At 42.3% G+C, this 15,516-nt stretch overlaps 1 protein-coding gene across 1 annotated transcript in view; it reads right to left on the bottom strand.

Annotated features, from left to right (window-relative positions):
• Positions 1 to 2,201: 2,201 nt before the first annotated feature.
• AIDA (axin interactor, dorsalization associated) overlaps positions 2,202 to 15,516 on the bottom strand; it is a 24,930-nt gene continuing 11,615 nt past the window's right edge. The window contains exons 5-10 of the mRNA XM_009894339.1: positions 12,155 to 12,218; positions 11,597 to 11,703; positions 6,973 to 7,095; positions 4,077 to 4,199; positions 3,472 to 3,589; positions 2,202 to 2,509 (exon numbers count right to left, since the gene is read on the bottom strand). Coding sequence (XP_009892641.1) covers positions 2,413 to 2,509; positions 3,472 to 3,589; positions 4,077 to 4,199; positions 6,973 to 7,095; positions 11,597 to 11,703; positions 12,155 to 12,218 — 632 coding nt within the window. The 3' untranslated portion in view covers positions 2,202 to 2,412. The remainder of the gene's footprint in view (positions 2,510 to 3,471; positions 3,590 to 4,076; positions 4,200 to 6,972; positions 7,096 to 11,596; positions 11,704 to 12,154; positions 12,219 to 15,516) is intronic.

Here is a 15,516-nt window from a genome sequence, read left to right as displayed (position 1 = left end):
CTTTCAGGGAAAGACAATTCACAGAAAAGAACTGAAGGATAGAAGCAATTTTAAAAATGGTATTTCACACTCTACAGACATTCATTAACAATTAGTTAAATACAAAGCTCTACTTGTGTATTTAACAAAAAATACTTCCAAGTTGACATTGCATATAACTGGAGTTAATACAGACATCTACAAGCTGGGGAAGAGTCAAGGTAAGCAGCTGAAATCATGGGCTTGTTATGCAAGTGAAAGCTTCAATTTGCATAGTGGCCAATGACGCACATTGATGAACATTCATATTTGAAAGTTGGGTTCTCCCAATTTGGAATCTTTCTTTCCCCAACACCAAGCTTTGTCACGCTTCATGTCTCCTCCCTTGCCCACCCCAGCTATCCTTCACAACTTAAAGCTGGGTGGAATCGCTCTCTGGCAGCAGCAGGAGGGGACATACCCCTGGCGATGGCAGGGCCAGGACAGAGCCCCGGCCTTGTCCCTTGTGGGGCGAGACGGGCTGCACGCCTTGCAGGGAGAGAAAGAGACCCGAGGCAGGCAGGGAGCAGTGGCAGTAACACACTGCCGCCCCGGCTCAGGTCTGGCTGCAGCCATAGACCGATGCTTTGCTCCATCCTTCCACAGAGTTCAGAGCATGATTTTTATTTATTTTTTCAGAACATACATGGCCCCCTTTTGTCTGGGGCTGAGAGTGCTGCTTTCAGATGTATTGCTGTAACTCCTAGGGGTATCTTTTCAGGGCTTGATAGTGAATGTATCAGATGTAATACCATTGGGGTACTGTAAAGACCCGTAAACAGGAAAATTCAATTGCACTTTTTCATTTCCCCTTCCTCTAACCAGTAGTGGAATTTGAAGAAGTGTTGCTGACTTTTGTCATAACACTCTACATAATGTCATCCTTAGTTATACCAGAACAGAGGGAAGGCAAGAAGATTAGGACATTCAAAAATAAATTTTTATCCTAATCAATACGGTAAAGCCAAAAACGCTGAACACCTGCCTGCAAATATCATAAGGAAAAGTAACATCCCATTAAAGCACAATGCAACATTTTGGGGTTACGTGACAGAGAAGAGGAATCGGTGATATATCTGCACTCAGACTGTTTAAAATAAACCAGTATTTGACGCTATTTTGGGAGCTGGGTCTTCTGTTAGCAAAGCAGAGTATTTAGGCACTAGTTAGATACGCAAGAAATATATCAAACCTGAAAGTATTGTATTAAATATCCACGCAAATATATGAAAGATTTGACTGGGTTCTACTTCTGTCCCTTTATTAGGTCAAAAAGTGAATGCAAGTGTGTCATAATAAGCCAATGTCCTGCAGCTTATTACACACCAAAAATATAGAAAATAAATGATAATCCTACTTACATAAAAAGGTAATTTTTAGAGTAAGTTTCCAGACTTGCACAAAATATGCAGAAAACTGCATACAATCAGTTTCCATAAGAACAGCAGTTTCATGTAAAAGGTGGGTCAACCTGCTAGCCAGGTCTGCTTTACCAAAAGCTCTGGAAATTTGATGCTTGAACACCGAGGGGCCTGTCCCGCTGTCACTGCAGTGGTGGAACACCCACTGCCGCGAGGCCGAAGCCCTGGAGAAAGACTCCCTGTCCCCCACCCACCTCTGCAAATTGCTCCGTGACGAGATACGGAAAAAATAGCTCTATTAGGGAGTAATGGTGATCTAAAGGATTGTAACATGTACTGTACCCAAAACTCAGCACGAGTGGATCAGGCAAGGCTGTTAAAATCATAGTTCAGTGGTCTCATCTGCAGTTGTCCTCCTCCTGACCCGACCAAAGCAGAAGAGCTGACCGAGGTGCTCTTCTGTGGCCACCCAACTTGACCCAGCATCCTCCTCTCTCCCATTTTAGATCACTTGCAGTACCTCAAGCTCTTTCCCATCCCACCTCCTCTTTATCCTGGCCTTCTGCCACCCAGCCCGCTACAGAGGACTCCGAAATGCAGATGAGAGGAACTACAATAGCACAGCGAGTGTAAACAGTTAATAGGCCTGCCACGTCTTTATTGCTACAGGTTTGGCAAAGGGGCAGTCTCCATCTTTGGGTGGAGTTTGAGGCAAAAGGATAATAATGGTTAAGATAAAAAGTGATGAACAGCAAAATTAGGAAAAGCAGTCAACGTATTTCAGGGCTCTCAGGAAAAAAAAAACCAAAACCAAAACTAAACAAAAACCTAGATCAGGAAGGTACTGAAAAAAAAATCTTGCAGTTGAATGGCCGGCTTGCCTCTGACCCTGAAGTAGTGCTGTGCAGCGTGGGATGGTCCCGTCTGACCTACTGGCGTGAATACAGTCGCTTTCCTGCCCCTCGAAGGCTAAGGCTACTACACACAGCTACCATGACTCGTGGTTCAGTTCACAGGAGTCTCACAACTCGGGTCATTCCTTGTGCAACGTTTGATGGAGGTGAAGGTAAAGTGGTTTCTTGGTCAACAGCTGCAATTTCTTCCTTTTAAAGTCAGTGGGTTTTTTGTATCTGTAATCACAGGAAAGTAAGTTAATCCAGGTGCCAATGGCTGCGCAGGAAGATGAAAGCACACTAGAAAGCTTGTCCTGTACAGCTCTTATTACTGTAATCTTTTAAACACATCTGACAAGACTTACTGGAAGTGACAATAATGAGTCGATTTACAGGAAGAAACTTAAACCGGTATTTTCTATGGATTATTATTTTAACAAAACAAAGATTTCAATTTTTAAATGAATGTAAGGATTTCGTAAGGAGAATTCCCAATATAATAATCTGGATTGTAGAGGATGCAGTATCCATTACTCGGTGCGTCAGCAGCACTCCAGCTAGCACAGGCTAAGTATAAGCACTCTTTACGTAGAGATGCCCAGAATTACAAGGTTCAGCCTCTTCCTGAAAAAAAACCCACTCAAAAACCTCACTCAGACCTTCAGCCACACAGCAAGGGTAGGATGCACATCATAACTTCTGCAGCATAACTGCCTAATCTATTGCTTTGTATACTTAGAGCGGGGAGAACACACAACCACCCAACAATGCTTTGAAACGTTCATAAAATTCAACTGCAAATCAGTATCCCATGGCTCAAATTAGATTTCCTTTACAGAAGTTCTGTGCCAAAAGATTGTGAGAGTTGATTTATTTATTTTTTTTTTAAATATACCTGATCTGACACTCAAGCTAAGGTAACATTAAAAGCTCCCATACAGAATGTTAATTTCATACAAAATTTAGTTACCAACACCAGCGTTTTATTTGGAAATAGCCTAGTTTTTGAGGAGGGTCTCTAGCCATTTTATTTCCCTAAAAGCATTTTATCTTCTCTTCTTTATTAAAAATAGAATATTCCTTACAGAAGTCAATCTAATGAGTCCAAGAAACCTTCCTTGATGCAACAAGCCACACATTGTAACTGAACTCTAGTTAATTTCCTCTGTCATTGGCATCTATAATTGCAAGTCACTTACAGTTCTATAACAATTGCCCCAGGTTTAATTTCATCCATCTCCATGAAAGCAAAGCACTTGGTGCTAGTAAACCTCTTCTTAGGCTTGTAGTGTTTGAATTCAAAGAAAATAGCTGCACCTAGAGTGGAAAATGGTTTAATAGAAAAGTTACCGATTATGGCCAACAGTTATCTGAAAACTTATCTGCTATTAAGATGCTCTATGTATATTGGAGGGAAATATCTCCAACACTTCTGTTATTTACTCAAAAGCTATACCGCGTTCTTACAGTGCTCGCCACACCCACAAGGGCTTGTACTCTTCACTCAATTATTCATATCCAGGTAACAGTTTGTCTGATGACTAAGGTGGTGATAAGACAGCTGAATATCTGTGTAGTACCACAGACTGCTGCATTTTTATCTCCTTTCATTCCTCCCTCCTCTGCAAGTCATCACAATGACCCATTTGAAAGAGACAGGATGCAAAGGTCTATTTTTATCCTCGTCTGGATCTCGAGCCCTGCAGCAGCGGCTCAGGCACGGCCTGCTCATTCGATCCGGAGCAGCCAGTGTCTACACTTTCAAATCCCCTGGGCCCCGTGTCAGGTCTCTGATACCACATACCTTTTGTTAGTTTTTCAATGTGTTTCTGAATCTCAATGTCCACATTAAAATGGACATATGTGTCCTCCTTCCTCAAAGCCACAGGAGTATCTTGCACAGGAGTCAGATCTATCCCGTTCAAATCTGCAGGAAAGAAAGAGCATGAGAATGGCAGAAGCTTCTCAGAATTTAAGGTCCTGCTTTAAGAGTTTCATGAATCACTCCTAATACTGCCCCAAAAAGGTAATGCATACCTGGATCTTCCCTCTCATCAGGCAATCACACCCCTTCACAGTCAGTGAATTTTCTTTTTGATTGCAACATGAAAGCGGGTAAAGTTCTGACAATATTTAAGATGAAAATTTGGAATTATCCCTCTTTTTATTTTTAAGAGCATGCTTCTTTCTGCTGCCAGCAAAGGATTCCATTCCCTCTGCAAGCAGGACTCCAGCAGAACCAGCAGAATGGGATATGCACCAAAGGCTGCCCTCCACACCAGGCCTGTGGGGCAGAGCTGGCAGGGCTTACACAAGCTGTACACATCCTGCTTTGCTGCCTAGACTCAATGTGCATTATTCCTCTTGGTTTTTCCCCAGGCAGAGGCACGGTAGGGCCGTGGGTTGGACTCCAGCCCTCAGCGCTGGCCACCAGTTGTGCTGCTCAGGCACAGCCACCACAGATGATATTGTTTCTCACTAAGCCTCCGCTGTTCACATGAGTACATTTGTCCTCTTACTCCTTTCTCCTCTCATTAGTGATCCCTTTCCTTCAGGCGGAGCAAAGTCGCTAATGACGTGGCCAAGATTACAAGGACACAGCGCATGCATTGTGCCCGGGGCACAGGCTGAGGCTGGGGCCCTGGAGCACCACTGATGCACTTCATCCAGGGAGTGGGGTGGGACCACCAATGGCACATCAGGAACAAACCTCTCTTCAAACCTGCAGAAGAGCAGCCTGGTATAGAACCAAGGGAAAACGATACTGAGCATCTTCAGACTCCTAATAGGGACAAAATGACTTTTCAGAGTTACTTTTCCTCACTAAAAATCTTGAGAAATAAAGTATAAAAAGTCACCATTAGCAGAGTAGGTGATAGCCCGCACCCTCCCCCCTGCTTCCCTTTTGATCTTATTTTCTACAGCAGTACTTGGCAGCCACCATTTATAGGAGCCTGTACATAGAGAGCCACATGTTCACAGAAAGACTTGTTGGGAAAGTAAGTAAGCCTAGCAACCTACAGTCTCCCCTTCGCTCCAGAAAGGAAACGAGAGCTAGCTCAGAAGGCAAGCAAGAGTTTTAACAATACGTAATAAGTTAAGAAAGACAAACATTTCAGTGGCAATGAACAACGAATGCTTTACAAGGTCTGATAAGTTCCAGGATCCAACGTTAGAACCCTGTTAGGGTTGGTATTTTCCTGTTGGCCAAGAGAAACTCAGCATGAAAGAATTAAATCTGATGAAACCCACACCCATCCAGCTAGCCCCCCCACTGAAGGCACCCATCCCTAGGCTTTCTGGCATACTAGAGGCAAAGAAAGATCCACAAATGACTAGAGAAGTGAGGCCCAAAGAATAGTTACACAATCTAAAAATGATGCTGCAAACCTAAGGCAACACCATAAACAATACTGCACATTTCCAAGACTGAAAACACAAAGAGGCAGTTGTATCAGCCAGGTAAGGCAAGAGTCATGCTCTAGCTTCCACCCCAACCAGGTGAATGCCTTAAAGGTCCAGAGAGAAGTGGAAGGTTTTCACCGTTGGAAAAATCATCACAGAAGCATGATTAGATAAAAGCTTTCTATCTATATATTTTGGCAGGTAACACTTCAGAACATCACTGGGATCCAAGTGACGTTCAATACTGTGACCCTTAGTTCTGCCAAAGAACTTGTCTGGTGGAGGAAGCACCTGATCACACATCTAACAAGTGGTTTATGCCTATGTTTGGCATCCAATAGCATATCTAAAGAGGAAACATACAAGGTTGCCATCACAACTGAAAATAACTAGAGGTTGTTGGCTCAGCTACAAATTTTTATATGATAATAAACAAAAAAAAATAAATCATATACCTCAAGATTGTAAAGCTAAGCAGAAGCAAAGCAGGGCAAGTTAAGGGTAAGCAATTCAGACCACAGGGGCTTCCTGCTAAGAAATGCAAAATGGGGAAGAGGCAGATGCTCCCACTAGAAAGAGCCTGAACACCTAAAATCTCTGCTTCAAGCAAAAGACATCAACCATGTTGTCACCTGAAACAGCGAGAAATACTAATGTTGCCTGTCCTGAATTGACAGAGGAAGAGGTTTTTCCAGATCCAGGGAAGCTCTCAGAGGGGAAGGTTGTTAGCCCACCAGGCTTTGGCTGAAATATTTCACCGCCAAAGCTAAAATCTATTTTATATTTTATTTCACTTGCAAGCTTTGCTGCCCAGCTTCATACCCATTCCTCTAAACCCTAAGCCTCGGTAAGATGATCTTTGTTTTACTAAAAACTTAGTTTAATGACAGGGCAAGAATGGAGCCAGCGAACTGTGGTTCACCATCGCCAGAAAGCCCAGAGACCAATATGTGTTGGGGAGTACAAGCAGTCCAGAGATCTGTACTGAAGAGTCAGCTGAAGAAGCTGGAACAGACAAGTACAGTCTGCCAAGTCACTGATGCTCAGCTCCCAGCATGGGGAAGGCACCCTGGAGTGCACAGAGAAGCATGTCTTCTGCAGTGATTCGCCTCCCAGTATCTCTCAAATACAGAATTTTTCCACCCTTGATTAAAGCAGAAGCCTTAAGTCCACAACAGAAAATGCAAGTACCAACAAATATTTTTCCCAGCAGGCTGAAAAAAAAATCAATACAGCTTTCAGAAAATGCACTCTCTCCAAACTAGAAATGAGGAGCCAGGAACAGAAATCATTACCCTTTACACTGACTGTGATGTAAGGATCAATGCACTGCCCAGCATCTTTCAGACCAATTTTCTCTATGTTGATGGTGAGTAACGTCATCCCGGGTTCAGATGGCAATCTGGGTAATAAAGTACCTGGAAAGAGTAAAGCATATTATTAACCCTTTGTGTCATCTTACAGCAGAGGCCTTGCTTATCCCATCATCTCTCATGGAAGATGCTGTTCTCCTTAGGGGGTTCAAAGCCCAAGGATTCATAACCCAATAGCACACAGCACTATGGGAAAGTCTGTGTGCACAGACACACAACATCATTTGACAGATTTTAAAGCGCACAACAATAACAAAAAAACAGGACTGCCTCAAATCAAATGAATTAATAGAAAACTAATGCCATAAGAACAGAGAAGAGCTTTTTTTAAAGTGTTCTTTTTTGCTCTCGTGCAGAATAACTCATTCATGGAGCTCACTTTACGTTATTTTCAAGGATTAAATTTGAGAGGCTGGATTCAATCTGCAGTTGCAGGAAGTTCAGACACTTAATCAGGAGTCCCACCCCATTGAACATGACTTGGCTTCACGTTGAACATTTAGACTGGGAGAATAAGGATGAAAATGGCATTGTTGCAAATCCCACTGGACATGAAGGAACCAAAAGAGAGATACTTAATTATCTAAGTTCTACTGGCCTCTACTTAAAGGAAGAAAAAAATAAAATAAAAATAGTGGTTGCATCCCCCAGGTTCCCTTCTGCCTTCAGGAAGGAGTTCTCAGCTTTGCATCAAGAGCATTTAGCATCAAAACTTTGTGGTCAGCGTAAATGAATCCTCACAGTGCTGAGGAAGACAGCACAGCTGGCAAGAAATCCAAACTGTTCAAATTCACTAAAAGCCATGAGATTCAGCAACAACAGAGTAGGTTTCTTCATGCTGATTTTAGTGAAAACTGGCAGGCTTCAAGCTTCTCTCCTGTATTAGATGGATAAGCACCAAGACAGAAAATGCTTAGACTGATGAGCAAGTTTGACTTAAAGTTTTGGTATTCTAATTAAAAAAATTGTTATCCCAAGGCTTGAGATCTAAACAAAGCAATAGTTTCCTTTGGCAAGTGCAATATGGGTTTTCCTTGATACTTCCCCCCCCTCCCCCCCATTAATCTGCTTGAGGAGCTGGAGAACCAAGAAGGTTTTGATCTATTAGAGAGACTGGCTTTGCAAGAGGGGACCATGTATTCTGCTTGTAGAACTAGAGCCACAGCTTCACCAAGATTTCATGAGCACTCCCACACCCAATCCCTCTTTCAGGATCATCAGCAAGCCTTGAATTAACATCTATGATGCAGTACATTTCTGGATTTCCTATCTTGGCCGCTAGCAGACTCATGACCTCCACGGTACCAAATCCGCAGACACTGAACAACATAGCACAGCAGAATTCGACGCACCATTCTGAAGTAATGGGGCAGGCTTCTCATTAGTGTGAGAAATGTTAAAAAGCAAACTTATTAGAGAGCACCCATTTCTGCAAAGCAGCCCACACGCTCTAGTCAATCTTGCTGTCTCTCTTGAACAGATGTTCAAAGACAGAGCTCTTATTTCAATCTAAATGAAGGTAGAAGCAAGCCCATCTCTTCAGCACAACAGTTTGCTCTGCCATCTTTCAGTTGTTTCCTAAAAGCAGCATACACCCCAAGAGCCAAGAACAACCGTAACCTTCAGTTTTCCTATCTGTCACTCAAAGGGACTGAATGATGGAATACTTGACAGAAAAATCACCAAAAAGATGCATCAGACTGGCATTTATTATAAAAATAGTGGCTTAAGAAAAATCATTCTGTTCTTGAAAAATGCTTTCCAGAATGTGTAAAATTGCAGAGTTGCAATGAAGAGAAAAGCCAAGCCCACTTCCAGCAGGTAAGAGAACAGTAGGACAGATGGTGTCCAAGAAACACCGTTTTCTTTCTGCCTCAGCAGGAGGAACAGCCAAGCCAGCAATGGACTAAAGCAGCTGACTGTAGCCCGTGTCACGCAAGCCACAACCACCCAAGCAGGTCTTTCGCTGAAGTCTCTCTAGTCATTTCACATAGGAGCCGTTAGCTGCCAGTAACTCTACTAGGGCTGGGCGTGTGCTGCCAGTCTGTCAGCATGGTTTGGGCCCGTTAGCCTTCAGCAGGCTCACACTGAGGCTTTTCATGAGAAAACTGCCAGCCATTTCACACACAACCACAGGGCATCAGTGCCAGAGGGGGAAGGGAGCACCTACAAATGAAATAAGTGTCCTCCTACAAGTGCATTTCAGATACACAAAGGTGAGCCAACCCAACAGCTTGCTGCCACCAAGACACAGGCATTCATTCTCTCCGTTCCCAAACCCCGAGTCAGAGAAAGGGGAAAAAGCGACAACGTCTCCTGCTGCGTTCACAAATGGAAATGGTTCACAGAAGAATCCATTGCCAGCACAGCACTGGAATAAAGTAGTATATAACCGGGAGGAAGGCAGGAAACCTTTGCTGTTAGAGGCAGCAAGCCATTGGTCAGTTCAGCTCCATACAGCACAGAAGTCTAACTACATAAGTACTCTTTGTGCAAGGTTTCCCATAAAACGCGTATTCCACTAAAGAAAATCTAGCTCCAGCTACCTTTGGCTACAATGCAAGTCAGAATGTCTTTATTAGCATAGTAGGACTTCTAGAGAGCTATGTCAGGTATGTCACCAAATATGACCGTCCCTTTTTCTGGTACTGAAGGCAAATGAGGATCAACACATGGATGCCTAGTACTATGACTGTTACCAAAGATTGTATTTTGAGGGTTGAAACTAAGAGCTGAACAAAGAACACCGCAGCTACATGAATATGATCAAAGAAATAACTGTATATACTAAAAGGTTATCATACCTTCATTGGCTCCTGGGTTAGATGAATGGTGCAATGTGATAACGATGAAGCCATGCATGTAGAAGACAAGACCATGATCAGTTAGACAATAGTTATGCACTATGGATTAAAGGCATACAGAAGCAAAGAGTGCAACACGGTTCTATCAATTCAATATGGAAAGTCCACTTTACTTATAAGGCTCACCCCAGAAGGCTGCAACTGCTTTTGTTTAAGCCTCATGGCCCAGAGAGAGAGCAACAGACCAAGGTAAGAAACACCACACTAATTTACATTCAATGGAGAAACAAGATCTGTGTTCAAGTAGTACGAAACTGTCTTAGGGGGTTAGATTACTGTAGCTATGGGGAAGTTCACCTTAATGCAAAAAAATTCAGAAAAGTCAGATATGCAGTTTATTAAGTAGACGACAATGTAAAATATCAGTAAATTCAGGAGTTGCTCTCACCTCCTCTTAAAAGCATGGTCTTAATGAGGAATAATTCTGTAAGAAAGTATATGGCCCAAACCTCTCTTTTTTCCAATTTGGCTACCCTACTTCTTTGAAAATGATATAATTGTAAACTCAATCTGACTATCATCAACTTAGACTCTTTCTTAAGCAGATATACAGCTTTTATGTCCACTATATGCATACAGCTCTAATGGGTTGCACAGAGGTAACTGTTGGCACTATGGTAGTGGTCACGGCCTTATTGATTTGCCACCATACCAAGAGCTACTCAAGGTCTCTCTGCTGTGCTTTGGACAAACAGAATGCATCTTCATAAATGGATTTATCATGGTGAATAACAAAGATCAAGATACTAACAATCAGCAATAAAATATCACAATATATTATAGCCTATTTGTGAGCTTAGCATAAACAACTGTAGACTATGCATATCTACATCAGTATAGCCTTCAGGGATAGTATCCAGTAGCATGCATTGGCTCACTTCTAAGGACAGAGATGTGTTTTCTCCAGGCATGATTAGTACAACACCCCAGCTCTTCCAACCATAATTCCAGTATTAGTTTCCCAACTTGTTATCTCCTTCCTGAAATACAAAGTTTGCCAACCTGCTCTGAAACTAGAAACTTGTTTCTTCTGCAAAGAAACTACACCAGGAACCAAAAGAAGCTCTGCTGGAACATCCTAGCCTTTTATCCGGTAAATTGGAGAAAGGTGAATTTACAGGAAGACCATCTCTAGAATCTGTAGGTATATCCAGTTCTACAATTGCTTTCATATGGATAAGGACTTAAGCTATGAAAACCAAAGCTACCGTCTCTTTATGCTCTCAGAGCCTGGTTTTAGTCTAAGCCATTGTCTCACCAGCTGATACAACACAAAAATAACCAGCAACAACTTACACATCTCTGGCATGATATGGTGCTCCTTGCTGGAGAAACACTTCCACAATTTACGTTTGAATGCATTTGAAACACTTCACATAGTACAGTTAAGAAAGTGCATGGAATGAAAATACTGAATTTGAACAAGGAATAAAGACTAATTATTTGAGGCAGATGGTACCACGCTCACAGGTTATCCATACAACTGTTTCGTAACAAGGTATTGTTTGCTGAGAAAACAAATCCACTGGCCACCTTTGTGGTTCTCCAATACAGCATTAGAATTTACATTAGCCCATGGCTCCTCATTCAAACCTTTCAAACCACAGGTGGAGAAAGGGGCTTCTGTAAGACAGAACTTACACATGCTACATAGGCTGCCATGGCAATGCTAGTGCCCCTACCTGGAACTCTAGCAGGAAAAGAGTCTGGAGACCCTGCTCCAGCTCCTCCTTCCTCATCATCCTCCTCAAACTCCAAGTGTTCCTCCTCTCCAGGTGCTAAAATCTTCCTGTAAAACATGAGAAAGAAGAATTAGATCTGGTTTTCATCACCTGGTTTTCAACTCGAAAGTCAGCATCTGAGTATAGAGCAGGGGCAACATGCTTTAATGTCATTTCATACTTCTTATTAACTACTACCTGTACCTGTAGACTCTGACAGAGATTGCAGGAGCTGAACCCAACAGAGAGCACAGAGTCTAAAACCAAGAGACAATACTGGAAATTTCAGAGAGATGTAGGGATGTACCGAGTCCTGATTTTACCAAAAGTGTGGGCTTGATTTTGAGCGGTACCTTAGACAAACAGAATTCAAAAGCTCTTTTATTAACCAGTTTACCCAAAGCAGTACAGCAAGTAGGTGGTTCTAGAAATTCTAGTGTTTCAGATGTACACCAGGTCCCAGGGTATGCTCCCTTTCAGATAGATACCTGTATGGGAAGTGACCCAATTCTCTCTTACCTGAGCGGAACAGGCTGAACATCAAAGGGGAACTCCTTATTGTAAGTGAGGATATTCTTTAAGACTGCAGAGAGGGGAAAAAAGTAAGAATCCATATCCATAAACAAGCATTAATTCTACTACTTTGCACAGGTATGTTCATTCTCACAGCATCTTCACACACACAAATAATATTTAAAAAATAATCAGATTATGCAAAAGAAATCTACCCTTCTCTCATATTTTAAACACCAGTACAGTCCTGATCAGAGCTAAATCACTATAGAATTCAGACAGGCTAACTGCAACTCCAGTACATAATCACCACCACACTTACATAGACAGGGAAAATAAACATGGCAATAACCAAAAGCATCACAACAAAAAGCTACAGGCCCCAAGGTAATGGTAGCAATCTATGGTGGCTACTGAAAGGAGGGTGGTGCTATTACTGGCATCAGCTCCAAACAGATTGAAGTCTCCAGAACTGACACACTTAAGCACACATGTAGGCTGCACGTTCAGACAGCCACCGTGGGAGTCCAAGCGTGCTGGTAACACATAGCTTAGTTGAGATTTCCTACTTCTTCATGCATGTGTTTTAGGGTTGGGGTTTTTTTTTGTTGTTGTTAGGGTTCTTAGTTCGTCTTTTTTTCCTGCCCTCAGATGGCTGGGCAGACTGGCAAAATTCAGAAGAGATACAGTGCAACATCTGAGCATCAAGCCCCAGAGACACTAACTACACTCTCCAGCATTTGGTGGAGAATGGCTTTGCTATTTGTATTGGAAACTTACTCAAGTTTCAGTAATCACAATTTTAGCTGTTATTTCCAAAAGCATTTAGGAGTAAAAGCAAAACTTACAAAAGCCTGTGAAAGAAATAAGCATTTCATGGCAGCTAAAGGGCCTAAAAATTTACAAGAGAACGCCTGCAGGGAGAGGCACTGTCCTACCAGACAATGAGTATCCCAGACTGGGTAAGGCGAAACAAGGTAGAAAAACTGAGCCCTCTCACTGAGCCTCACTTTGCAATAAGCCCTCTCAGAGCATGGGAAATCTCCCCTTTGGATGACTGAACGAGAACTAAACTGTTTTAAAATGATGTTAAGATTACACAAATACCCAAAGGTACTTAAATACCAGTTATGTTTAAGGAACCGCTGCCAGGCCCCTCTGTCTCTGCACACTCCAAATTCAGCCAGTGTAGGAGCGCTTCCCTGTCTGTCTTCATACTCACATCACTCAGCGTGGTCTCCATCATTAACTTACCAGACACCATCTGAATACTACAATGCATAAAGAATCCCTCAGGGAAACTATAAAAAAAAAAATCCCAAAAGTCTTTCCAGTCTTTGCTCATTCTGATATTTTTTTTCCCCGATTCCTGTACCGCCACCTGAGAGGTTAGGTACTGCCTGATTCCAGCTAGACGCAATACATAAATACATAGAAAGCTTCAAGTTGCCTTCAGTCAGAGATGTGACAGACAAAACTGATGCCAAGTCTCTCTCTCTCCAAACACTTCTGCTCCGAGGGATCAGTAATGCCAGTTTCAACACGGTCGTGAAGAATCACAGCCACTTCCCTACAGAAAAGCAGCTGATTAATAGCAGACAGTCACCTTCCAGCACAGCTGAAGTTCAGAAAAAGAAGGGGATTTTTATCACTCTCAGAATTCCCCAGCTCTTGGAGAACTACATTGTGAAGGAGACAGAAAGTGAAACTGCCCCAGGCAGAAAAATCTCAGTAAAGTGAGATCTCTTACAGATCAAGGCACGTTATACAGACGCAATAGAAATTACAGTAGTCCTTCCCCCATCTTCCAAAGGTTGGTAAGCACTAGATTCCTCTCTTTCCAATAACCGGTTTCTCTCACTACGTGTATGAACATCCCCTGAAAAAAATAACCCAACCTTCTAGTAATTCATTTCAGTCATCACTAGAGGGCACAAAATACTCCACCGCTACAAGCACAGGAAAAAGGCAAACGGTTTTACAGCGCCTAAAATCCCGATGCTGCCTGCAGGCAGAGCTGAGCGTACGCCCTCCTGCCAGAGCTGCAGCCACGCACCCGCCTGTTGGTACCAGACCTGCCCACGGGAGTACGCTGCCTTCAGATATCCTGGAGGTGTTGGTAACAAAGGTGATGCTGCACGTTTAGCTCGGAAACACTTCTGGAAACGTCATCCAGAATCTCTAGCCTTTTGCCACAGAAAGCTGTGGATCAAGTTTTTAAAAGGCCTTCAACTCTGTCTCATCACCAATAGCAAATAATTTAGTGAAGTTGTAATATGGCATTTTACTACAGGGCTCCTTTAAACATCAGGATAAAAAGTGGATCTACAGCACTCAGCCTGGTGAAATACTTATTCAAAGTCACTAAGAAAGAGCAAAGCAATAAAACAGCTACGCAACAATCATCCTCTGAGGAAAAGGAAAATCCTCTTTACATCTATCACAAGTGTGAGTTTCACTTGATTTAAAAAAACAAAACAAAAAAAACCCCAAAAACACAGATCACAGAAAAAAAAACATTAGGTTACAACAAACAGGAATCTCGCTTGCAATACTGCATAAGACACCCAAACTTTAAGAAGTTGGTTTGGGCTTTTTTGGTTTTAGTTTTGTTTTTGAAAACACACATCGCCTCTGGGAGGAAGAGCACCTCCCCTCTATAATGCGGCTGCTGAGAACACAATTCACAGAAAGTTCTCCACATGTGTAACTAATGGGCAGATCCCAGCATCGTGGCCTCCATTTATGTTGCTTTTCCAACAGAAATCTTTTTAAAATACTGTTCTGCAGGGTCTCATGCAGAAGCTGCCTTTGCTTTTGTGATGTTGGGCAATAATCGCATTGATTTTATCAGCAGTTGGCTCTCTCTTGAAAGAAAGAAATTAACATGAGCCATAAGACCAGGCCACACTAACTGGGTAAAGACCACTGTCCATAGAGATTTTTAGTGACAGCTTATGATACCTGTACTGATTTTTTTAAAATTTATTTATTTATTTTATATTACCAGGCTCCCCAGCACAACCCAGCATCTACTTCTCTTACGTTACATATACACCGAGTTTGAAATTAGTCGCTTAGTGCCTGCAATCATCACACACAAACACAGGCGCAGGGGATGTCCCAGCCTATTCATTTGTACTGTTTTATAACAGTGATATAAGCTTTCACAAGAAAAGGATTTGAAAGATCCAGTGTGTTAGCAATGATTTCACACAGTGTAGTCTCAAAAGAACTATTTGTATGTATGGACCCTCCTGTAATATTATTTTAGCACAAAAGACTTAGTGACAAATCCTATAAACAAACAAAACTAACCAACTGCTTCACTTTCCAAGCAGCGTGAAATGCAAGCTTAAGTAGGGAAA

Source organism: Charadrius vociferus, unplaced genomic scaffold (genome assembly GCF_000708025.1).
Source record: "Charadrius vociferus isolate BGI_N301 unplaced genomic scaffold, ASM70802v2 scaffold261, whole genome shotgun sequence".
Lineage (NCBI taxonomy): Eukaryota > Metazoa > Chordata > Aves > Charadriiformes > Charadriidae > Charadrius > Charadrius vociferus.
This window is presented reverse-complemented; position numbering and strand designations above follow the sequence as displayed.